This window comes from Nelumbo lutea, chromosome 6, assembly GCF_056320005.1.
Source record: "Nelumbo lutea isolate HS-2025 chromosome 6, American lotus-T2T, whole genome shotgun sequence".
Classification (NCBI taxonomy): Eukaryota; Viridiplantae; Streptophyta; class Magnoliopsida; order Proteales; family Nelumbonaceae; genus Nelumbo; species Nelumbo lutea.
Window position 1 is genome coordinate 37,356,522 of NC_142689.1, and position 24,881 is coordinate 37,381,402.

General features: G+C 42.3%; 2 protein-coding genes across 9 annotated transcripts in view; one reads left to right on the top strand and one right to left on the bottom strand.

The window, feature by feature from the left end:
* Positions 1-14,751, bottom strand: part of LOC148848588 (propionyl-CoA carboxylase) — a 48,845-nt gene extending 34,094 nt beyond the window's left edge. The window contains exons 1-10 of one of the 8 annotated variants that reach the window (XM_088951809.1): positions 14,634-14,751; positions 13,435-13,513; positions 13,145-13,346; positions 8,466-8,540; positions 8,259-8,360; positions 7,658-7,770; positions 6,270-6,384; positions 5,874-6,064; positions 5,685-5,801; positions 4,069-4,149 (exon numbers count right to left, since the gene is read on the bottom strand). In XM_088951809.1, the coding sequence (XP_088807935.1) occupies positions 4,069-4,149; positions 5,685-5,801; positions 5,874-6,064; positions 6,270-6,384; positions 7,658-7,770; positions 8,259-8,360; positions 8,466-8,540; positions 13,145-13,346; positions 13,435-13,482 (1,044 nt within the window). In that variant the 5' untranslated portion in view covers positions 13,483-13,513; positions 14,634-14,751. The other 7 variants (XM_088951806.1, XM_088951805.1, XM_088951812.1 and 4 more) reach the window with 7 other exon arrangements.
* A 4,965-nt stretch (positions 14,752-19,716) lies between these two features.
* LOC148848589 (uncharacterized) lies at positions 19,717-23,038 on the top strand. Its single transcript, XM_088951337.1, is given in 3 exon segments — positions 19,717-20,238; positions 20,350-21,630; positions 21,716-23,038. Coding segments are annotated over 3 exon segments (3,126 nt in total).
* Positions 23,039-24,881: the final 1,843 nt, after the last annotated feature.

Sequence of the window (24,881 nt, forward strand, 5' to 3'; positions counted from 1 at the left end):
TCTCAATGAGTCCCCCACTCCTATTGGACCCGAAAACAAAGCCACAATTCTGCAATCCATCTCTAAATACTCCTATACCTAAAGGGCCCGGGTTACCTCTAGAGCTCCCGTCAAAGTTCAGTTTCACTCTTTGTTGTGTTGGTGGGGACCAGAATTCCAGCACAATAGGTTTTATGAAAGTTGTAGTTGCCACCACTCCCCAATTCCCAATATATGTCCTTGGCTGAGAAGTCTTTAAACAAATCCAATGTTTTCAACCATTGAATAGTCACAATGGTTATTCCTTGGATTTCTCCACTCCTTTAAAGATCCTATTGTTTCTTTCTTCCCAGACTGACCAAGAGATAGCTGCTCTTGTGGCTCTCCACACTAATCTTCCACGCCTCTTCAGTTGCCTAAAAAAGCTTGGAACAAATAGGCTTACCACAGCCAGGGGAGGTGTTCACCTACAACCAAAGATAGAAGAGAACCAAGATCAAATAAAGCACACAAATGGACAACAGATTAATAAGTGTGTGATTGTCTCACCAGAACTCAAGTAGAGGCTACAAACATGGGGTGAAAGGCAAAATTTTGGCCTTTTTCTTTGCAACACATCCAAAGTATTGAATTTTTGGAGAACCACCTCCTAGCAAAAATCCTAAATTTTTGGAGGAAAGTTCCTTGTAAGGTTAGCTGATTGAAGGAGGACATCAAAGAAAGAGGAACAAGTGAACACATCATATGGGGAAGGTTTCCAAACTCTACTGTCCAAGATTGATCCAGATAGGTCGACCCTAAAAGAGTAACTAGTTCATCCAACATCACCATTTCCAACTCCTTTAGACCTCTCCTCAATCCCAAGTTCCATGAATTATCAGTAAAAAACCGAAGAGATCACTCTTCTTTTATTTTCTAATGGTGAATAAATAGTAGAGAACCACTGAGGGGAATCTCTCCAACCTAAACATCTTCCCAAAACAATACTTCGCTTCTTGCACAAGCATCAAATTTGAAGTAAGGAAGGATGGAAGGCAGTATACCATGAATAGCTTTCCAAGGAGAACATCGAGAAGCCCTAGGGTCAACTCCCGCATTCCAAACATTGTTTGCCAATCCATGAATGCTAACAGTTACTCTATGCCAAAGTCTATCATGTCCCAACAGCAATCTCCATAACCATTTCCCCAACAATGTTATGTTTCTTAGTCTAATGTTTCTTATTCCTAGGCCTCCATCTCTACTTTAGAAACCACCTCCCACTTCACTATGTTGCCTTTTTCTGGTGTCTCCATCTTCTCTAGCTGGTTTGCCACTTTCACTAATATCCTAAAGGTAGATAGGAAATACATGGGTAAGTTAGCCAATGTTGACTTAATTATGGTTATCCTACCTCCTAGGGAAATATAGTTTCTCTTCCAATTTGCAAGTTGCTTTGTAAATCTCTCAATCACTAGATACCAGAAGCTATTTGTATTTGGATTCCTCCCGGTGGTAGTTCCAAATATTGTAATGGCCAATCCCCTACTTCACATCCCAACAATCTAACTAGCAGATCCACCTCTTCACTCCCTAAATTTACTCCTGCCCCGCAGATCTTGCCCCAATTTACTTTAGGGTTGGATATCCTCTCAAATTTATGTACTCTCATTTTTAGGTTCATAAGTTCTTCTGCTTTCCCCTCACGAAACAAAATAATATCATCTGTAAATTGTAATTGTGTAACCACCACTTCCTCCATTCCAACTCTCCAACCTTTAATCATATTATTAGCATCTGCCCTTATGATCAATTCACTAGGAATATTAGCTACCAAGGTCAAAAGGAGGGGGACAAAGGATCTCCTTGTCTAAGGCCCCTTTTAGTAGGAAAGAAATCCCTTGCTACTCCATTTACCAAAATTAAGAAATGACATGAAGAAAAGTAGCCCTTTACCCATCTACACCATCTTGCTCAGTAACCCCTACACTTAAGAATGTCCATCAGAAAATCCCAGTCTACCATGTCATAAGCCTTTTCTAAATCCAACTTACCCCTTTTGCTTCTCCCTTTCTTCTAAACTCTACACATTCATTGGCAATGAGAATTTGATCCATTATTTGTCTACCAAAAACAAAGGCCCCTTAATTTGGAGAAATCATCGAAGGAAGGACATTTTTTATTCTTAGGGCCAACATCTTAGAAATGATTTTCTACATACTTTTTATCAGACTTATAGGCCTAAAGTCCTTCAGCTGGATTGCATCCACTTTCTTTGGAATCAAAGCAGTGAAAGTTTCATTTGCACCCGAGTAAAATTTGCCCCTCTCATAGAATTCATCAAAAACCTCCATCCAATCACCCCCAATTATCTCCCAACAATATTGATAGAATGTCATCATAAAACCATCAGGACAAGGGCCTTTAAATCTCTCCATTGAGAAGACTGCATTTTTCACTTCCTAAACCTTAAACTTATTTTCCAAGGATTCCATCAAATCTCTATTTCTAGCCCTCCATTCTAGACCTCTAAATCTTCTCTTGAGCTCCTTAGGCACTCATAGAGTGTCTTGAAATGGTTCACAAAGGCTTGAACCATGTCCTCATCTCTTGTCAATACTTGCCCATTCCATTCCAATTTCAGAAATGAGATTTCCTCTTTCTCCCATTTGCCAACATATGGAAAAAACTGGTATAGCCATCACCTTCCCTAAGCCATTGACATCTAGGTTTTTGTCTCCAAGCAACCTCCTCTTCTTAGAATCTCCAAGCAGCAAATGAACTTAAGAAAATCTGGGTTCTCAATTAGCCATATGAGAAGAAATCATAGTAATGGAATTCTGGCTGGCTGGTCCATGAGTTTTGGGAAGTTTTGGCTAGAATTTTATTTAAACTAATTCAAGAAAATTTAAAAAAAAAAAAAGGAAAAGTGCTACCAGACTATCTTAAAAAAATGGTTTCAAATAAGATTTAGATGAATCACATTGAAGGACCAAGAGCACTGGAGACTATCCAACGCAGACCATGGAGAAGAAGAAGAAGAAGAAATTAAGAAAAATGGAAACAGATTTGCAATCTGTTAAGTTCTCAAGAAAAATTCATGGGGCCCATGATACTTTTAGGGGAACTATTGACACAAGTGGAGGCCTAAGAGATTGATGCCTTCTGCTCAAAACAGAATGATAGTTATAGTTTAAAATTTATTTAATTTCCTAGCTTTTGAGGTCTAGAGAAATTTTGTAATTTCCATATTTGTAAATATTTTTGAGTTTGGATTTTTAGTAGGTCTAAATCAGTCTAAAAATGTGTTTTAGGGAGTCCAGAAGGTTTAATTTAAGTCGGTATTGTGTATAGTGAGGTCCACAAGCTGTTTGGACCTTTTATTTTTTGGTAACTAGTAACTTTGTTGATTGTAAGAATGAATTGGATATGATTACAATAATTGTAAAGTGCCAAGTACCCCAATCAACCCAAAATGGTGACTTAAACCTCTTTTTTCTATCCCCAAAGTGTCTGAAATCCTGTTACAATCAAGATCCACTGGTCACCTTGTGCTCTCTGTGTCTTTTTTATCAATAACCATGAATTTATTAATTAAATAAAATTGTAAATGAGTACAATCAAACAAAGAGAGATAAAACCTCTTATCTCTCTCTTTTTTCTCCATTCATTATATTATCACCAAGAAAGAGAGCTGACTTTGACTTTGTTGTTTCACTTAAAAATCAAAATATTTCCAGGACTCCTAGGGAATCTAAAACCAAACACATGTAAAATGTTTAAACAGATAGCTCATTAGACTTTAAGATAAAGTCATAGAAAGGACAAACAAAAAGAGAAACTATATGTACACTCAAAAATAAAACATAAAATAGGTGGTTCTGGTGAACTAGAATTAAATACTAATCAGAACTTTGCCAACTCGGGCCTTAAACCAGATACTTAGCAAAAGAGAATTATGGTTTAGAATTATCACACCCTAGAGAAAACTAATCTAGGATTGCTGCACAACATTGAGACCCAATTACACCATGACATCAATTACAGAATTGAATACTGAAAAAAAAAATAATAATAATAATAAAGATGAAAGTAGTATGGTTTACTTACCAGAAACTCAGCTGCTTTCCCACGGTGTACGCATCCATATCCTCCATAGGATATCTCCCCCCAGCCTTTCCATCCACAGTCCTGGGGGAGGGGGGGAAGATATTGGACACAATTATCAAACAAATCTAATGGATGAAACAAATGATTACCTTAGAAAGCTAAAACCTGGTACATGGAGTTCAGTGTTTTTGTTTTTAAGTAACTATTCAAATATACCATATTTATACTCAACAATAAAGGGATAAAATACATAGATGAAGAAAAGTCATCCGGTTTTACTTTTAGTGACAAGGGTGAATCAATTCAAAAGAATCCCTTAATATCCCTTAATCACATAAATGCAGCCTGTACTATAATTCCACCAGTAACAGTACTTGAGTACCCAACAACAAATTAGAGAAGAACAACTACTCCATGCATGAAATACAAGACTAGAATAATATAATGAGATTGTTTGATTCACAAATAATTTGTATAACCATTAATACAGCTGCAGGCCTTCAATACATTTGAATATGCAATATATTCCAGTGACATGGTAATTTCTACTTATGAAGATGCGCAATATATTCTAGTGACATGGTAACATGCTTTCTACTTATGAAGATGAAGGCCATCAAGGAATAGAAAAATGCAACAAGAAAACATGTGGTGTCTAGTAGGTTTTTCAACAGAAATCAAGATCCTATGCTCCATGGACCATAATTCCATCACTTCAATTTTCTCTGTCAAAATACGTAAAGACGCCTTGATTTGTTTATAGTTTATGTTAATTTGTTTTTATTTTAGATCGAGATATTATTTCTAACTAAAAATAAATTAGCTCATAACAGCCTCTATAAATGCACAAAAAAAAAACAAATTAAAAAATAGTCTTGGTTGAGTATTAATGTAATAGCACATTTTATCTGCATAAACAATAAAAGATTCTAGTCAAGCCATCTACAAGGAATTCTTCATCCTTCCTACAGACCTCAATCTGATTTACCAATCTCAGAGAAAAGAAAGATGAGGGCACTAGCCATAGACACCATGCCAAAAACATTCATTGAAATATTTAGTGGAATAAATTAATTAATAATAGAATTATAGAACATTTCAGTACAAACATGGCATGCATATATATGAGAATTGATTGTGGATCCTTGATCATGCTATCCCCAAGATAAAGAGAATGATGGACCCAATCCCCAAATAAATGACATGACAAAATAGACCAAAACATATAGCCATGTCTCTAAACCATTTGAAAGACCGTAAGATCAGAATATTTTATATGGATTAAAGGTCTATATCTATATCAATAAATAATAATCCTATTTAAACCTTTAAATTCATAAAATCTATAATTTTAGTACTAGAAAAGAAAGCCATAGTCAACTGACAGAAATAACACAGACACTTAGACTGAGAGTATATGACTTTTCTATTACGTGAATTATTTCTGTTGGAGAAGGCATTTTCACAAATTTGGTCAATTCAAACACAACAATTTTTTAAACTGTGGGTATAATTAAAACCTTATAACCAAAAGATTAATAAAAATGGAAGTAATATCTCATTCTAAACTCAATTTTGTTTTAGTAGAGATTAAAAATAATTAAAAAAGGCGCTACCTTTGGAACCAACTGTAAAAGTTTATCAGGAACATGTTGATCAGATGGCCTTACTCCAGTGCAGAGAACCCTATTCCTTGTCAATGACTGGAAGGAAACATCTCGAAAATCTATAACCTGCTTTCAGTATGATGGTTAATATTTCTTTCAGCTTATATCAATAAAAAATAAATCAATATGCATGCCTACCACATCAGGAGTAACATAAGCAGCAGGATCTCCAACCTCATAAAGAAGTTGTTCTGCACAAGTACTAAAATTTATAAACCCTCCACTGCCATCTGCCTTTGCCACACAGATTCTTCCATCAAAACCAACTTCAGCAAAAGGAAGTGACAAATCCAAAAGATTCTGAAAAGACATATCTCGGTGTTTATCTCCTGAAATGCAGTTTACAGAGTCAGTGGTGACAATGGCAAAACGGTATTTCTGCAATGACAAAAAACCAAGATCGGTGTGGATGCATTGAATAATAACATATGAATTATCATCAAAAAAAGTAAAAATATATGAACTCAAGCAGTTTTAAGTCTACATCAGAGACCAATTGGAAATGCCAGTACAAGATTATTCTAAACAGCTCACCTGGATGCATAAAGTATCCTCCTGTGAGTTGGCACCCACACTCCAGAAGATGACCAGCCAGAGACCCTTGTGCTAGCATATACAAGTCATCCCAATTCCAACCCAATTCATAAACCTAATCATAAATAAACTACATTATCTGGATTGTTCACCTACAATAAGTTGTACAATTGCATCACAGTAAACCAGGTGTGTGGATAAGGACACTGGAATCAAAATCCGATCATGGCCAGGAGTCTGACTTGGCAAGGTGAAGAAACAAGGACTTCTCTATAGAAAAGTACAAGTAGTCCCTTTTTAATCTTAACATTATAAACCTATAGAAATGGGTCTAAAAGATTTTGTTACAATAGGAAAAATGGCATTCATTGTGTACATTAACTGTTCATTTATATTGAAAAAGCAAGGAGAAAAAGGGAAATGTCACAGAAATGTTTTTCAAGAATTCATAGTGCTGGAGTCTGATGCATGTCCAGCACAGACACTTCATCCACTTAGGAGAGTCCATGCAACACTGCAGTAAACACAAATGCATATAGGCTTCATATATACACATAAATAGTACCTACTTTTTATTTAAGAAAATAGTTCAATTCTGGAGTTATTTTCCTTTTTAATCAGCAACAATGTTAGTTGATTCCAAATATCGGTTTAAATTCCCCCTTTAACTTTCAAAATGGCATCCTAGATGACTTGGAGTATCAACCTTGGTACACATCTATTTGTAGCCACTTTCATTTAATGTACCTATCCTGACATCTTGAAACTATAACAAACTTTTCTGCACCATTGTCTTGTTTGCATACATAAAATCTCCACCAAACAATCCAGATACATTGTCTATTCAACTTTTAGAGCCAAGTCAGTAGATAATTTGCATTTTAAAGACAAATTCAGGAATTAGCTAGAACCTTGCCATGATAACCATCAGGCAAATAAAAAGAAAGTGTGATTTTGAACAAATGAATAAAGTTTCCAGGATTTTTCAATTAATGATGCTTGTGAGTTGATCCAAGACAACTAAATATGAAAGAACAATCAATACCTCTTAGCTGTTGAACACTATAAATGAACAGAGTCTAGTTATTAAGATGGACCAATGCCAAAAGCACCTAAAGGCAAACAATACTACACCTGATATAAAAAAAGAAAAGTATCTTTCTTTTTTTATGCATAAGCATATCCTCCAAAACCGAACATTAGAAAAAAATCCCATCTAAGTGTCACAAACGAATGAGAACTCTATCTTATAGTAAAGAAGAAAACTCTCATTAATATGGAAAAACAATACAGACTCCCCATGATAAGGCATCACCAACAAGGTCTATAGATGCCCACAGAATAAGGAATGAGAACTAATGGTGAAGATAAGAAGGATCTCCTCATACCATTGGGCCTAAGAATAAGGCTGCATCAGCAACTCGGGAAGTGATTATAACATGTGGTTTGTACCTCTCCAAACACTGAACAATAGGAGCTGAACCCAGGTATGTGCTTACACCTTTCAAGTATTAGAAGGAGATATTAGACTGGAATTTTTTTGATAATGCGCTCTTCTGAAAAATAAAGACGCATTTGTACGTATAAACAAAAATAGATAATAGTAACAAGTAACAACATAAAATAAAATATGTGATTACTCCAGAAAATGTCCAACAGTAAAACAATAACATATGCATGGTGCCATGAACCCTCTCCTGCAAAGGTGCTTTTGGAGGGCATTTCTATGCATTTGTGTAACCAAAAACCCATAAATCACATTAAAGAAATAATAGAAGTCATCAAAAAGTGCACCCAAGAGTATCAAATTCTTATACCTTCCATGATTAAAGAATTGTTGAGTAAGGACCTCAATCATGAAACATATTAGCAAATTTGAAGTAACCCTTCTATTATAAGCACTTGTTGGTTTTTGGTTATATCATCAGATAACATTATCTAAGAGAAATAAGAAAAAAAAAATATCTTCAAGAAATATTAAGAGAATACCTGATTTTGATAAAGCAACTTCATGAGCCACAGCAACACATACATTGAGCCCCAGTCTACTAGCTATGTCTAAGACTTTTTCCTGTGCACCAAGGGGATCCACTTTCCACAAGTAGATATTTACATGCAGAAATGGAGCATGTCAGTGTAAAACAAAGCATATAGTTTTGCAGAATGGTAAATGATTAGATATTCTTGGTTTCTTACTTGCACCCATGTTGGTAATTATACAAGTTTTTCTCTCCACTGCCAAAGGTAGAAGCAAAGACATCCATTCTGATACTGCAAAGTCGTTCAAAATCAATATGAACAAATAAAATGAAGCACAAATAGGGAAAAATGATGCTATACTTAGGGGTGCAAGTCGGGTTGGCCCAAGTTAACTGTTTACACTGTTTCGGGCTTGGGTTTCGGGTTGGGCCAATTGAAATTTTGACAAAATCCCAACCCTAACCTGGAAAAGTTGCACCCCTATACTTGGGTAATTTATCTGTTGCATTTGACCTCTCGGTTCAAAAAAAGTGCATACAACCACGTGGACAACAAATTGAATATGCCTACTGTAAACAACATAAATACATGTATTTCAATTACAGTTTGGTAGTAATTATTAGTCATATGTCCTAAACACAATTTTGTGATAAATGGGAATTTTTATCATTCATGTATTTTCTTTTATAATTACATGAATAGTCCTTGGTATCCATGTCAAGATGGTATATTCTTAAGATGATAAGAATTTGAGCTACACTTTTCTTGGTACAAGATCCTTAAACAGTTCCTGGTCAGAGGATTGTCAAGAGGACTTCGATAATCTGGATAGACTGCCACATATTATGCTTGCATTCAGCGGTAATGAATATCAAGTCACTTGTGCGGAGACACTGAAGCAAATATGTGGGTGTTCTTCTTTTATGAATAAAAATAAACTTTAATAATTTAGAACTTTAAGATCATACAGCAGCCCTTGGAGAGGCACGAGCTGCAGCCTCTCCCAACATATTACAAGGAAACTAGAAAAAAAGAAACAAACATTACAGCCGAGCCCAAAACAAAACTTCCCTTTTTGCCCCTTGCTTGGCTAAGCCATCAGCCAATGCATTTGTTGATCTCCCCATCTATTGTATAGTTATAGACATATTCCTTGTCATCCACTTAAATTTCTTGATTTCATTCTTATGGCACCACATAGCATCTTGGGGGTTCTTCAACGACTGCACCAACACCTTGGAATCCCCTCCAATAAGTAGGTGCTCTACACCCAATTGATTTGCAAATTGCACTCCTTGTAAAGTAGCTAGCATTTCTGCCCTAACAGAATCCCCAAATCCCAAAGGACCCAAGTAAAGAAATACAACCTCTCCAAACTCATTTCTTAGACCCCCCCCCCAATTCCAGAGAGCCCAGTCCGGAGGCAAGGGAGCTCCAAAAGGTGATGGAAATTTTGAAATAACCTCTTTTTTATACAAAGAGACATAGAATAACAAAGGGAAAAGGTCCTTTAAAGGGGTATCTCTGACCCAAATATCCTCCCAAAACCAAATAGAGTTTCTAAAACAAACGTCATACGAAAACCCAATATGTGGGTTCTTGTTAGAGAACAAGTTCACTAAACTTGACCCATTAATAGAACAGTTACATGGAATCTTGTGCCAATAGCAGTTTTATCATCACAATTGTGTAGATGATCCTTAGACCTGAGGCATCATGGATGACTTTTCCTTTTTTTATGAATGAATAGTAATTTTGTTAAAGAGAGGAAAAAAGAGTACAATCACCCTAGGAGGAGGCATGAGATGTTACCTCCCCTTGGAGATGAGTACGAACCCAAACCCTTATCAAAATGCAATTTGTAAGTTAGCCCAGTACAAAGAAACCCGAGAATCCCCTTGTTTAGCCAAATAATCTTCCAAGGCATTTTCCAATCTGCTAACCCACTGAAAACTAACTAACATATTCCTTGTAAGCCATTTAACTTTTTTAACTTTTAAGAAGATCCCTATAGCCCCAAATAATAGTATCCAGGTTCAACAACCAACCCACTACCACCTTAGAGTCTCCTTCAACTAACAAATTCTCCACTCCAAGTTGGTTGGCAATTTGTAATCCTTGTACACCAGCTAATGTCTCAGCCCTTGTTGAGTCTTCAACTCCCACTGGAACTAAAAATAAGGAAAGAATGTTGCTATCCTTCTCCCTCAAGATCCCTCCCATATCCAAAGGTCCTAGGTTGCCTTGACTACTCCCATCAAAGTTCAGCTTTACAACACCCTCCAGAGGGGGTAACCACCTAGCTCGTATTTTGTTCTTGGAGGTTGGAAGGCACCACTACCCAACTCCTTCAAAGATCATCACAAGAATAATCCACAAAGAGATCTGAAGCTTTCAGCCAAAGAATTGCCCTTTTCAAGATACACTCCTTTACTTCAACAAGGATTCTTTTCTTTTCTTGGAATATACAGGCGTTCCTTTCCTCTCAGATAGTCCATAAAACAGTTGCTCTAATACATTTCCACATTAGCTTCCCTCTCTTCGTTGCCCACCCAAAAGTAGATGGATGAAAAAGCAAATTTACTTCAGAAGGCAAGTTCCACATGCACCCAAACAACATAAAACTAATTCCAAAAACATGGAGCAAAGGAGCAGGATATCAATAAGTGGTAACGGTCCTCATTACGCACTTTACACATTGTACACCAATTTGGGAACAAACACATATAAGGTCTCTTCTTTTGCAGGTTATCCAAACTATTTATTTTACCATAATAAACTTTCCAACAAAAACAACTATTTTAGGGGGGAAAGGCCTTGACCAAATTTCTTTAACTAGGAATACCCAAGGGGATAGAGTAGAGCAAAGAGAATTGAAGGAGGCACAAGTAAAAGAGCCACTCGGAACCAAAGTCTAAATTCTACTATCAAGTTTAAGGGGGTCTAGACAAACAAAATCCAATAGAAGTAAAAGATCAAAAACATAAACAAATTCCTCATCCCTCAAACCTCTACAAAATCCAAATCCCAATTTAAAGACAACGAGAGAACTAGAGGAGAAAGGAACCTAGAAACAAGCTCCTTCTTATAGAGGGAAACAGAATAAAGGGAAGGGAAAAGGTCTTTACAGGTTGAGTGCCCACCCAAACATCTTCTTAAAAGAAAACAGAATTACCTGAGCAAACATCATACCTTACCTACCTGAGGAATTTAGGGAGGATGCCTGAAATTGCCTTCCAAGGTGTTGTCAGTAAAACCCGTCAAAGATACTCCAACATCCCAACCAGTTTCAGAACAGCCACGGATACTAGTCACCACTTCATCTCTCTTTCCAAAGGCCACTTCCAAAGTCATTTGCCTAAAAGAGATTCATTCTTATTAACTAGGTTCCTTAACCCTAAACCCCCTTTGTCCTTACTTCAACTCACCACCTCCCACCTAATCAAATGATTCTTTTCTCTTCCCCTAGCTCCCACAAGAAATCTCTCATCAGTTTTTCTATTCTCTTAGCTTCCCTAGAAGGTATCTTAAAGACGGACAAAGGACCTTTGCTCCTCTCCCTGACTCCCCAGTATTCATGGAAAAGAAATTTCAAAAAATGCCTTGCCTCATGTTTAATTTAAAGCTTTCTTTGTATTAATATTTTAAACTAAAGAAAAAATTGAAAGTTTGTACTGCAATTCTTAATTGGGCAAAAATCCTATTCAAGGTGCAGTATTGAACTGATGTGGACTAGGGAATTGAATACAAAGAGTCCTCTATTTGGTGGATGGTCAGATTGGCCACAAAGTTCTTTGAGTGGTACCAAAGTGCCAACAGGTGGAATTATCTAGTGAGTCTCCCTCATTGACCTGATTAGAGAACCTTTTTCTAATTTCTACACATGCTGATAAGCTTTATAAAATGCCTTCATGCTGACAAGCACTTATTACAATGCCAGTAGAACTGATACGCCACACTAGGTCCTTTAAGCCCTGAAGTGAACAACACAAACATATGCCCCGACTATCACACCCAGGCACAACTGCCACAATATGTGCACCAAGCATAAAGCACATTAAAAAGGATCTAAACCATCAGCCAGTGCACCTGCTCCTAGAAATATCCTACAGAAAAAGAAAATAATAAGAATAATAACAGTAAGAATAGTTCTGGTTGGATTTCCTAACAACCTGATTCATCACAATCTTGTGGTCTCACATAAATTTGGCAAGAATTCCAGACAAAAATCTACACATCAGAGGGTTAGAATCATTCAAACAATATTATCTTTGATCTATGATATATTCTAAGTGGGAGCAGATGCAGTGACCTTTCTTTACAAATGTCATTTGAGTATGAATTGGGGAAGGGAAGATAGTCACTTATAATTATAGGCAAAACTTGAGTGTTCCTCATGTGTGTGATTCACTGAATCTGTGAGGGCCTATTCATTTCCTCTTAACTCTTATCTCTTAAGAGGAATCTTTTAACTTTAAGAGAAAAATGATTGTTCATTTCCTCTTATCTCTTAAAGTGCAATCATACAACTTTTTTGTTTTCCAATGATACCCCCAAAAAGACAAACAAAAGTCTCATATATGGGGTTAAAACAGATATTTGATAATTTTCAAAATTCAGAACAATATTCTCTGCATTCAGAGTTCAGAGGAAAGAAAAGTTCACCAATACCAATATACCTCTTAATGTAATTATTGCACTTTCAGATGTCAGACTTTAGAGCAAATGAACAGGCCCTGAGTGTTTTATGTATCTTTGTAGTAAAGTTTGAAGGATTTAGGAAAATTAGAGATATAGGAGGGCAAAGAGAAAAACAAATAAGAAAAGGAATGATTGGTGAGGATGAAATATTTTGTTTGGACAAAACATAACAAAAACAAAGATAAGCAACGTACTCCGAGAATCATAACCAACGCCACCGGATATCATAAGTTGGTAACAATCAGACAGGGTGCGCTCTGCCAGACATTCAAGTACAAGATAGTCTAGCTCTTCAACTTTCTGAAGAAGTTTGAGAGCTGCCAATGGCCTGTCACCTGCAAACCCAGCCCCACAGCCAATATAAACTTTTTCCTTTAGTCTCTGAGGATTTTCCCTCTGCAAGGTTTGGAAATGCAATGAATTTTCCTCCTGGGAAAATATTAAACTACCTAGTGTCAAATAAAAAATAAACAGCCTAACTAACCAGCTTCATAACACAGTTGTGTACTTCACTGTCCTCCTTGCTTTCCATGGCAATTCAGATCACCTTGAATTGGAAATCCCTGATACAAGAAGAATGCATCATAAAAAAACCCTCTTCCAGATATATAGAATCCGAAGAGCATAATTTTAATGCGGTTATGTCAACAATAATGTAGTTATACAATTGAAGAATGAAAATAGGCATCCATATCTTTTCAGAGAATAAGAAATTTTAATGAGTTTAAGTGCCGGTTAACTTCAATCAGCAAACATATGTCAACAGTATTTGCGAGAAATATTGATGTGAGTTTTCTGCCACACCATAATTCAGTTATTGCCTGAAAACCCATCTCAATTTCTTTTCATATCTCAACATATTACTAGTATTAATTAAAAATAGGAACCACACGTTTAAATTCTTTCAAAAACAAACAAGTAATTAGTCTTGTCAATTAAAGTAGGAACCACACTTTAGCAAAGACTTAAAATGAAATTATTTCATTCCAGATAGGTTAAATATGTTGTCAATCAAACGGTTGTGTAAATTCGATTACTTCCTGTGTAAACTTTGAAATAAATTATGATCCACTTAACTTAACAGTAAAGATATTACCAAAAAATATTCAACGGTAAAAAGAGCGACAGAAACATGCCTACTGTATACCAAAACTAAAGGCTCCCTTAAGCTACATTAAATTGTCTTACAAAGTGGAGTTTACCGAGCTTGCAGACTACAGTCACGAATTTAAGATTGAAAATAAAGGCAGACGAAAACCAGAAATTCAAAATGAAGCATGAGGATCCTTTAGCTTGCGAACTATTCACTCCTGAACTCTTCAATCCAAAACTTCAGTAGTTAAGAAAATAATAATGGAATGACCGATTAGCCCCTTTTAGCTTGCGAAGTGCGGATTTTGATGACTGCTATATCGTCCACGTTTAGTGCTAGCAGGCAGAAATAGAAGACAATGATGATTCGGGGTCACGCAGTGGACAGAATCCGTAGTTCCGTATCCTAACCAAGAAAAGGGCAATTCTACTAAAATCAAAATTTAAGGAATTTAAGGGAATTTAATGCTCTTTGGCATCGTTTCACGAGGTGTTTTTTGGACGTTCCTGTGCTACCGATCAAGGTTCAAATTATATATAGAACATAAAGTGTATCGAAAAATCAATTTTAAGATAACGATCATACTATACTTTGCATAGATACGGACAACTAATCAATTTATATAGATAGGCATAGATATGGACGAAAAACCAATTGGCTGCTTGGCAAGTCCGAGAGATCTGTTACAATATTCGAGGATAAGCTTTTGTAAATAGATCTTGAAAGCCCTAACATTGTTTGGTTAAAATATTTTTCATAGATCTCAATAAAGACCATAAAAGTTAGAAAACCATTTGGTAATATGATAAAAATATGTGTTATTTATATATTAATATCTTATGTGTGGGCTAACAACATGTGAGACACACATGCATTTTCTAAGGCGGCTTCATATACCACTGGTGGACATGTATGTGGGGCCTACATACATTTTACAAGGTGGATCCAACATATCATTGGTGGATCCAACATATCATTGGTGGACAAGCATGTGAGGTCTATGTATAGACATGTATGCAAGGGTCCATGCGTGGACATCTATGTGGGTACTATGTACATTTTATAATATGGGCCTAATATACTATTGGTGGACATATACGTGAGGACCATGAGTGGACAAGTATGTGGGACCCAAATACATTTTTCATGGTGGACCCCATATACTATTGATGGACATGTATGTGGGGCTCGCGTACGTCTTACAAGGTGACTCAACATACCATTGGTAGATGATGAGGGCAGATTTGGCCCTCCAGTGAAATTGTGACATGTGGCACCTCGTGACAACTAGGAAAACACCCAGCCAACAAACTTACAAAGTTGGTGACCCACTCGGGCACCAGTCTGGCCAGCCTGGCGCGACCTGCGCGGCGCGCACGCGGCCTGCGCGAACTGGCACGGCCTGCGCGAGCTGCGCGCGGCGTGCGGCCTACGCGACCTGGCCAACCTGGACCAGCCTAGCGCATGATCCAGCCAAGGCGCCAGCTTGACAACCTGGTCTAGACTCTGACCCGCCGACTGACACAGGTGCCGACCTGACGACCTGGTCTAGACACTGACCCGCCGACTGACACAGGCGCCGACCTCACAACCTGGCCTAGACACTGACCCGCCGACTGACACAGGCACCCCTCTAACAACCCGGCCCAGGTGCCGACCTGGCCGCCTGACACAAGCGCCAGCCTGACGACCTCGAGGAGTTCACCACCGTACCCCGGTTCTGGCAGGATGCGATGAGTCTTACCGTTTAGAGGCTTTTCACCCACCTAACCCGCGAGGACTTCGGTATATAAAGACCTCACCCCCCAAAGGGGAAGAGGAGAAAAAAGGATGGTAACCCCCGCTCTCTAGCTCTCTCATTTCTCTCCAAGCCCTCTGTAATCAGAATGCTAACTTAAGTGTCGGAGAGCCCCCACCGGGAAAATACCCCCGGGACCTCTGATTCAGTTCTCGCAGGTCCTTCAGCTCCCGCCGCCTACAAAGAGAAGGAAAAGATGGAGTTCTCGCAGGTCTCTCAGCTCCCGCTACCTACGAAGAGGAGGAAAAGATGAAGTTCTCGCAGGTCCCTCAGCTCCTGCAGCCTACAAAGGAGAGAATCACCTCATGCTGAGGGTAGTCGGGTTGCGCTGCACCAGGGAGCTCCACCATCCTCTGAGTTGCAGGCCACCAAGGAGCAAGTCAAGTGACGAGTCCACCAGGCAGCTAGCCACCAGGCAGTTTGCCACTAGGCAGTTCGCCACCAGACAGTTCGCCACCAGGCAGTTCGCCCCCAGGCAGTTCATCACCAGGCAGTTCGCCACCAGGTAGTTCGCCCCCAGGCAGTTTGCCACCAGGGAATTTGCCACCAAGCAATTCGCCCCCAGGCAGTTCGCCACTAGGGAGTTCGCCACCAGGCAGTTCGCCCCGAGGCAGTTCGCCACCAGGGAGCACCACCAGGCAGTTCGCCACCAGGGAGTTCACCCCCAGGCAGTTTGCCACCAGGGAGTTCGCCACCAGGCAGTTTGCCACCAAGCAGTTCATCGCCAAGCAGTTCTCCCCCAAGGAGTTCACCATCAAGTAGCTCATCACCAAGGCATGTCACCACCGGGTCAAACAACGAGGTACTTAGCCAAAAAATTTATACATCACAAAACATTGGTACGTGGCCAAAAATGGTTACATCAATTGGCGTCGTATGTAGGAATACGCTACGAAAAGCTAAGTTCTCATCCTACAAAAGCTAAGTTCTCATCTTACCAAAGCTAAGTCCTCACTTTTTTGAAGCTATCACTTTATAGTTTACATTTTTTATGAACTCAAAAACTATGCAGGGAGCTAACAGACTAAATAGCTCTACCAACCTTATTTTCAATTCAGATAATGCCTCATCAGTCCTCTCCGCAAGGTCCCCCCTACAAAGATGAGCTCTTCGTGGCTTTTGCAGGAGTTGACGGCCAACAGACTACATAGGCGCCCTTACCGGTCGAGCCTTCCAAGGCTCCTGTGTGAGATGGCGACCTAAAGTTAGTAGTGCTGCCCCCGAAGGTCGACCTCCTAGTAGCTTCTTGTAGGAGTGGGTGACCGGCATTACGAAGCTGATGCAGCACAATTATAGCTCGACACCTCATAGGCAAAGCATACGGGCCACATTACTGCTTAATACCCGGTCGCGTCTCCGGCACGGGCAAAGTCAAAAAAGAGTAGACTACGAGTCACTCCCAAAAGCCTACGGGCCACATTACTGCTTAAGACCCAGTCGCCTCTCCGGCATGGGCAAAGTCAAAAAAGAGTAGACTACGAGTCACTCCCAAAAGCCTACGGGCCACATTACTGCTTAAGACCCGGTCGCCTCTCCGGCACGGGCAAAGTAAAAAAAGAGTAGACTACGAGTCACTCCCAAAAGCCTACGGGCCACATTACTGCTTAAGACCTGGTCGCCTCTCCGGCACGGGCAAAGTCAAAAAAGAGTAGACTACGAGTCACTCCCAAAAGCCTACGGGCCACATTACTACTTAAGACCCGATCGCCTCTCCGGCACGGGCAAAGTCAAAAAAGAGTAGACTACGAGTCACTCCCAAAAGCCTACGGGCCACATTACTGCTTAAGACCCGGTCGCCTCTCCGGCACGGGCAAAGTCAAAAAAGAGTAGACTACGAGTCACTCTCAAAAGCCTATGAGCCACATTACTGCTTAAGACCCGGTCACCTCTCTGGCACGAGCAAAGTCAAAAAAGAGTAGACTACGAGTCACTCCCAAAAGCCTACGGGCCACATTACTACTTAAGACCCGGTCGCCTCTCTGGCACAGGCAAAGTCAAAAAAGAGTAGAGTACGAGTCACTCCCAAAAGCCTACGGGCCACATTACTGCTTAAGACCTGGTCGCCTCTCCAGCACGGGCAAAGTCAAAAAAGAGTAGACTACGAGTCACTCCCAAAAGCCTACGGGCCACGTTACTTCTTAAGACCCGGTCGCCTCTCCGACACGGGCAAAAATCAAAGAAGAGTAGACTACGAGTCGCTCCCAAAGCCTACGGGCCACATTAGTAATTGGATCAGCACTTACTAGCTCATCGACTTACGGGCCAAAAGAAATCTACTCCCTTCGCTGAGTTACTATAAGCTCAGGAGTGGGGGGCTATTGATGAGGGCATATTTGACCCTCCAGTGAAATTGTGACACGTGGCACCTCGTGACAACTAGGAAAACACCTAGCCAACAAACTTACGAAGTTGGTGACCCACCCGGGCACCAATCTGGCCGGCCTGGCGTGACCCGCGCACGTCGCACGCGACCTAAGCGGCACGCGCGCGCGGCTTGCCCGAACTGCGCACGGCACGCGCGGCCTAGCGCACGGCCTGCGCGAGCTGCGCGTGGCGTGCGGCCTGCGCGACCTGGCCGACCTGGACCAGCCTAGCGCATGACCCGGCCAAGGCGCCAGCTTGACGACCTGGTCTAGACACTGGCCCACCGACTGACACAGGCGCCGACTTGACGACCTGGTCTAGACACTGACCCGCCGACTGACACAAGCGCCAACTTGATGACCTGGTCTAGACACTGACCCGCCGACTGACACAGGTGCCGACCTGATGACCTGGTCTAGACACTGACCTACCGACTAACACAGGCACCGACCTGACGACCTAGCCTAGACACTGACCCGCCGACTGACGCAGGCACCACTCTAACAACCCGGCCCAGGCGCCGACCTGGCCGCCTGACATAAGCGCCAGCCTGACGACCTCGAGGAGTTCACCACCGTACCCCGGTTCTGGTAGGATGCGACGAGTCTTACCGTTTGGAGGCTTTTCACCCACCTAACCTGCGAGGACTCCGGTATATAAAGACCTCACCCCCCAAAGGGGAAGAGGAGAAAAAAGGATGGTAACCCCCGCTCTCTAGCTCTCTCATTTCTCTCCAAGCCCTCTGTAATCAGAATGCTAACTTAAGCATCGGAGAGCCCCCACTGGGAAAATACCCCTAGGACCTCTGATTCAGTTCTCGCAGGTCCTTCAGCTCCCGCCACCTACAAAGAGAAGGAAAAGATGGAGTTCTCGCAGGTCTCTCAGCTCCCGCCACCTACGAAGAGGAGGAAAAGATGAAGTTCTTGCAGGTCCCTCAGCTCCCGCATCCTACAAAGGAGAGAATCACCTCATGCTAAGGGTAGTCGGGTTGCGCTGCACCAGGGAGCTCCACCATCCTCTGAGTTGCAGGCCGCCAAGGAGCAAGTCAAGTGACGAGTCCACCAGGCAGCTCGCCACCAGGCAGTGCCACTAGGCAGTACGCCACCATGTAACGGTTCAGCCACCATCAGCGCCATCAGCACGCCATCCAAGTGTTTTGGGTTGGGTCCTTGTACTCTTTTTGTAAGGGGGTATGCCAATGGCAATTATGTAAATAGTAGTATGCATGTACAGTATTTTGATGTATTATTCTGTCACTCCCCCAAAAGCTTAACGTACTCTTTGAGGGGAGGTAGGTAGTCGAGTGAGCTCATAAGCGTGTAAAGGTTAAGCACGAGATCCCCTCGACACTGTACTGTGTGCTTGTGCTTACCACTGATTAATGCAATACAAGTGGCTTTTGTCTAATTTGTGCACTCCTGTTTCCTTTTGTGTGTTGTTGCTTGCTTTTGTAGGCTTTCTCGACCCCAATCGTGCCCCGCAACAACACCAGCCCGATGAAGAATCGTGACATGCAAGAGGAGATCCAAGAAGGGATCTCACGGGTTTATTATGAGGACGAGCCTAGAGATAGCTCTCTCAAAGACAAAGGCGTCAGCTCAAAGCATAGCAAGCGTGACAAGTCAGTTGACAAGCTTGCGACCATGGACAAGCGCATCATGCGCTGTGAAGAAGTGGTTGGAGAAACTCGTGACTGCGTGGATGAGCTTCAACTCAACCTTGAGACCGTGGCCTCGGTTGTGGAAACATTGGAGGACCAGTTCGGTGATAGCTCCAACAAGCCTGACAACCCCATAGATTACCTGGTGAAGTGCCTACAGATCCAACTCGAAGACTTGAAGGGCGAAATGACCCTTCTGAAGAGGCTGATGGCCAATACAGCCAACACACCTGCTGCTCCAGCCCCTCCAAAGATCAAAGTCTGCGAGCCTACCTCATATGCAGGGACCCGCGATGCCCGGGAGCTTGACAACTTCCTGTGGCAAATGGAACAATATTTCACCGCCACCGAACTTGTTGAGGAGGCGGCCAAGGTGCGTACTGTTGTTATGTATCTTACTGATGTTGCTATGTTATGGTGGCGCAGGAGATGTGCCGATACGGAGCGAGGATTATGCTCCATTAATACCTGATCCATGTTCAAGAGCGAGATAAAGCGCCAGTTCTATCCAGAGAACGTGGAGTACCAAGCTCGTCGGAAGCTCAAAAACCTAAAACACACGGGCTCATTGCATGAGTACGTGAAGGAGTTCTCCGCACTATCGCTCGAGATCACGGACATGTCAGATAAAGACCTGCTCTTCAACTTCATGGACGGCCTACAACAATGGACCGAACTTGAACTCCAGAGACGAGGTGTGAAGGACCTCGCCATAGCCATAGCCGTTGCTGAACAACTGGTAGACAACAGACGACCAAGCAAAGACGGCACCAAATCCAACTCATATCAAGGCGTAGGGGAGGTTGGAGGTGATAGGAAACCTTACTACGCGCCCAAGGGAGACTCTGGGCCAAGTAAACCCAACACTATGAAGTTCTACAGGAGACCCGAAGGAGACCCTGGATACAGGGGTGGCCAATTTGTGAAGAGAACACCTCCGGCACCATGCTTCATCTGTGAGAGAAAACATTGGACTAAGGATTGTCCTAGTCGGGGGAAGCTCAATGCCTTGCTTGCAAAGCTTAGTGATGATGAGCATAGCGAGGAGGAGAAGGAACCAGGGGAGACAAGAATGGGGGCTCTACGAAGACTCAATGCAATAAAGAAGAAGATGAGCTCTCAAGGAGCATCAGAGTTCAAGCCGAAGGGACTGATGTATATAGACATTTGCTTGAATGGCAAGCCCACAAGAGCCATGGTGGATACAGGTGCTACCCACAATTTTATCTCTATGGAGGAGGCATCCCGAGTAGAACTTGCACCTACCAAGGAAGTCGGATGGCTGAAGGCTGTGAACACTAACGCCAAACCCATACAAGGTGTAGCTCATGGGGTGGTATTGCAACTTGGTGACTGGGAAGGGACGATAGACCTCTCAGTCGTGCCCATGGATGAATTTCAGGTTGTTCTCGGCATGGACTTCTTAACTCAAGTAAAGGCGGTGCCCATGCCTTTCCTCAACAAAGTGTGCATATTCGAAGATCAGGCTCCTTGCATGATTCCAGTTGTGCCAGAGACCACGTCCACCCCCAAGATGCTCTCAGCATTGCAACTCAAGGATGGAGTGCGGAAAGGACATGCCACTTACCTAGCCACATTGGTGGACTCCGACCTACCTAACCCACCAACCGGGCATATCCCACCAGCGATTGCTATGGCACTAGAAGAATTTCAGGATGTCATGCCTCCCACATTGCCGAAGAAGCTTCCCCCAAGGAGAGAAGTTGATCACAAGATTGAGTTGGAGTCTAGAACCAAACCACCGGCACGCCCACCATACAGAATGTCTCCTCCAGAGCTGGCCGAGCTACGAAAGCAGTTGAATGAGTTGTTGGATGCTGGATTGATTCGGCCTTCTAAGGCGCCTTTTGGAGCACCAGTCCTGTTTTCAAAAGAAGCATGATGGATCTCTTCGGCTCTGTATTGACTACCGAGCTCTCAACAAGCTCACCATCAAGAACAAATATCCCATACCTTTCGTGGCCGACCTCTTTGACCAGCTCAGCAGGGCCAAGTACTTCACTAAGCTAGACCTGAGGTCGGGGTACTATCAAGTGCGCATAGCTGAATGAGATGAACACAAAACAACTTGTGTTACACGATATGGGTCCTTCGAATTTCGGGTCATGCCCTTTGGGCTCACCAATGCTCTAGCCACCTTTTGTACATTGATGAACAGAATATTTCATCCCTACCTAGACGAATTTGTGGTTGTGTATATTGATGACATTGTAATTTACAGTAGAAACTTGGAGGAACATGTTGACCACCTCCGTACTGTTTTCCAGGTCTTGCGGGACAACAATCTATTTGTTAAGAAGGAGAAATGTTCTTTTGCCACAGAAGAGGTGGCCTTCCTCGGACATATAATCCGAACATGCACAATCAGCATGGATCCAGCCAAAGTCAAGGCCATTCAAGATTGGGCACCGCCCACCAGGGCTACCAAACTTCGCTCCTTCCTTGGCCTCGTGAACTACTATCGAAGATTCATCTCTGGATTCTCAACACGAGCCACTGCCCTCACCAACTTACTGAAGAAGACTAGTACGTGGACCTGGAGTGAACGTTGTCAAACAGCTTTTGATGACTTGAAGAGAGTTGTCTCAGCAGAACCTGTCATCGACTTGCCTGATCCAAGCAAGCCGTATGATCTACACACAAATGCTTCTGATTTTTCCATTGGTGGGGTCTTGATGCAAGAAGGGCATCCCAACGCCTTTGAAAGCCACAAATTGAATGATACAGAGAGGAGGTACACAGTGCAAGAGAAGGAGATGACAGCCATCATCCACTGCCTCCGCACATGGCGACACTACCTTCTTGGCTCCAAGTTCGTGGTCAAGACTGACAACATAGCTACTAGTTATTTTCAGTCACAGAAGAAGCTGAGCCCTAAGCAAGCTCGATGGCAAGATTTCTTAGCGGAGTTTGATATGACTCTAGAGTACAAGCCAGGGCCGATGAACAGGGTTGCTGATGCACTTAGCAGGAAGGCCGAGCTTGCAGCACTATCCACCGGTGAAGGTCCCTCACAAAGTCAGATCAGACTGGACATCATTAAGAACATCAAGGAAGGACTCCAGAAGGACCACATCGCTCAGAGCCTATTGATAGCGGCCCGTGAAGGGAAGACTAGGCGGTTTTGGGTTGAAGAAAAGGCCTTCTTTTGACAAAGGGAAGGCGAATATTTGTACCGAGAGTTGAAGACTTGAGGAAGACTCTTCTACGTGAATGTCATGACAGCTTATGGGCAGGACACCCTGGGTGGCAGCGTACCTTGGCACTTCTACAACATGCCTACTATTGGCCTCATATGGAGCAAGACGTTCGAGAATACATAAGAACATGCCTGATTTGCCAGCAAGACAAGCCTAAACGTGCCAAGCCTCTTGGACTCCTGCAACCTTTTCCAACTCCCTCACAACCTTGGGAGAGTGTTTCCATGGACTTCATCAGCGGTCTTCCTAAAGTGGGAGACTATACATCCATCATTGTTGTCGTTGATAGATTTTCCAAGTATGCCACTTTCACCCCAGCACCAAGGCACCTTTCAGCTGAAGACACGGCCTACCTTTTCTTCAAGCACGTGGTGAAATATTGGGGAGTCCCACAGAACACTGTTAGTGATCGAGATCCCCGATTCACTAGTGCTTTCTGGACAGAACTATTCAAGCTTCTTGGTTCGAACTTGAACTTCTCCAACAGCAGCCACCCAGAGTCAGATGGGCAGACAGAGAGAATGAACTCCCTCCTTGAAGAGTACCTCCGCCATTTTGTATCAGCTACACAGAAGAATTGGGTTCGATTGCTGAACATCGCACAATTCTCCGTCAACTCACAAAAGAGCTCTTCCACCAATCAAAGTCTTTTTGAAGTCATCACCGGCCAACTACCAAGATGTCCGCACAGCATCGCCAACGACCATCAAGGAAGAAGCCCTCGAGCCTTCACTTTCACCAGGGAATGGAAAGAATGCCTTGACATCACTCGAGCCTCCCTAGAGAAAGCCTCCAGAAGAATGAAGAAATGGGCCGATTTGGGTAGACGACCCGAGAACTTCCAAATAGGTGACCTGGCCTTAGTAAAACTCCATATCCATTGCCTTAGGTTCTTTCGAAGAGTACACCCCGAGCTGGTGAGAAAGTATGAGGGACCTTGCAAAATAATAGCTAAAGTACGAACTTCAGCCTATAGGCTCAAATTACCCCCCTGGCTAAAAGTACACCCTGTCTTTCATGTAAACCAACCCAAACCCTACCATGCCGACAGCCAAGACACCTCCCGAAACCAAAGTCAATGCCCACACCCATCCTACCAACCACCTAAGAACCGATCCCTCGACTCCATCCTCGACCATAGATTGTCCCAATCCTCCCAAACATCAGAATGGGAGTACCTGGTGAAGTGGAAGGGACCTGCAGAAGAAGACACCTGGGAGCTAGCAGAAGACCTCCTCCCGTTCGCGGAGAAGCTGGACGAGTACCTGAGGAAGAATCTTCGAGGACGAAGATTGAATTGAGTGGGGGAGACTATGACGGTTCAGCCACCATCAGCGCCATCAGCACGCCATCCAAGTGTTTTGGGTTGGATCCTTGTACTCTTTTTGTAAGGGGGTATGCCAATGGCAATTATGTAAATAGTAGTATGCATGTACAGTATTTTGATGTATTATTCTGTCACTCCCCCAAAAGCTTAACGTACTCTTTGAGGGGAGGTAGGTAGTCAAGTGAGCTCATAAGCGTGTAAAGGTTAAGCACGAGATCCCCTCGACACTGTACTGTGTGCTTGTGCTTACCACTGATTAATGCAATACAAGTGGCTTTTGTCTAATTTGTGTGCACTCCTATTTCCTTTTGTGTGTTGTTGCTTGCTTTTGTAGGCTTTCTCGACCCCAATTGAGTGCCGCACGGGGCCCCGTCAACTAGCCCCGTGACAACCAGGCAGTTCGCCACCAGGCAGTTCGCCCCCAGGCAGTTCGCCACCAAGCAGTTCGCCACCAGGCAATTCGCCACC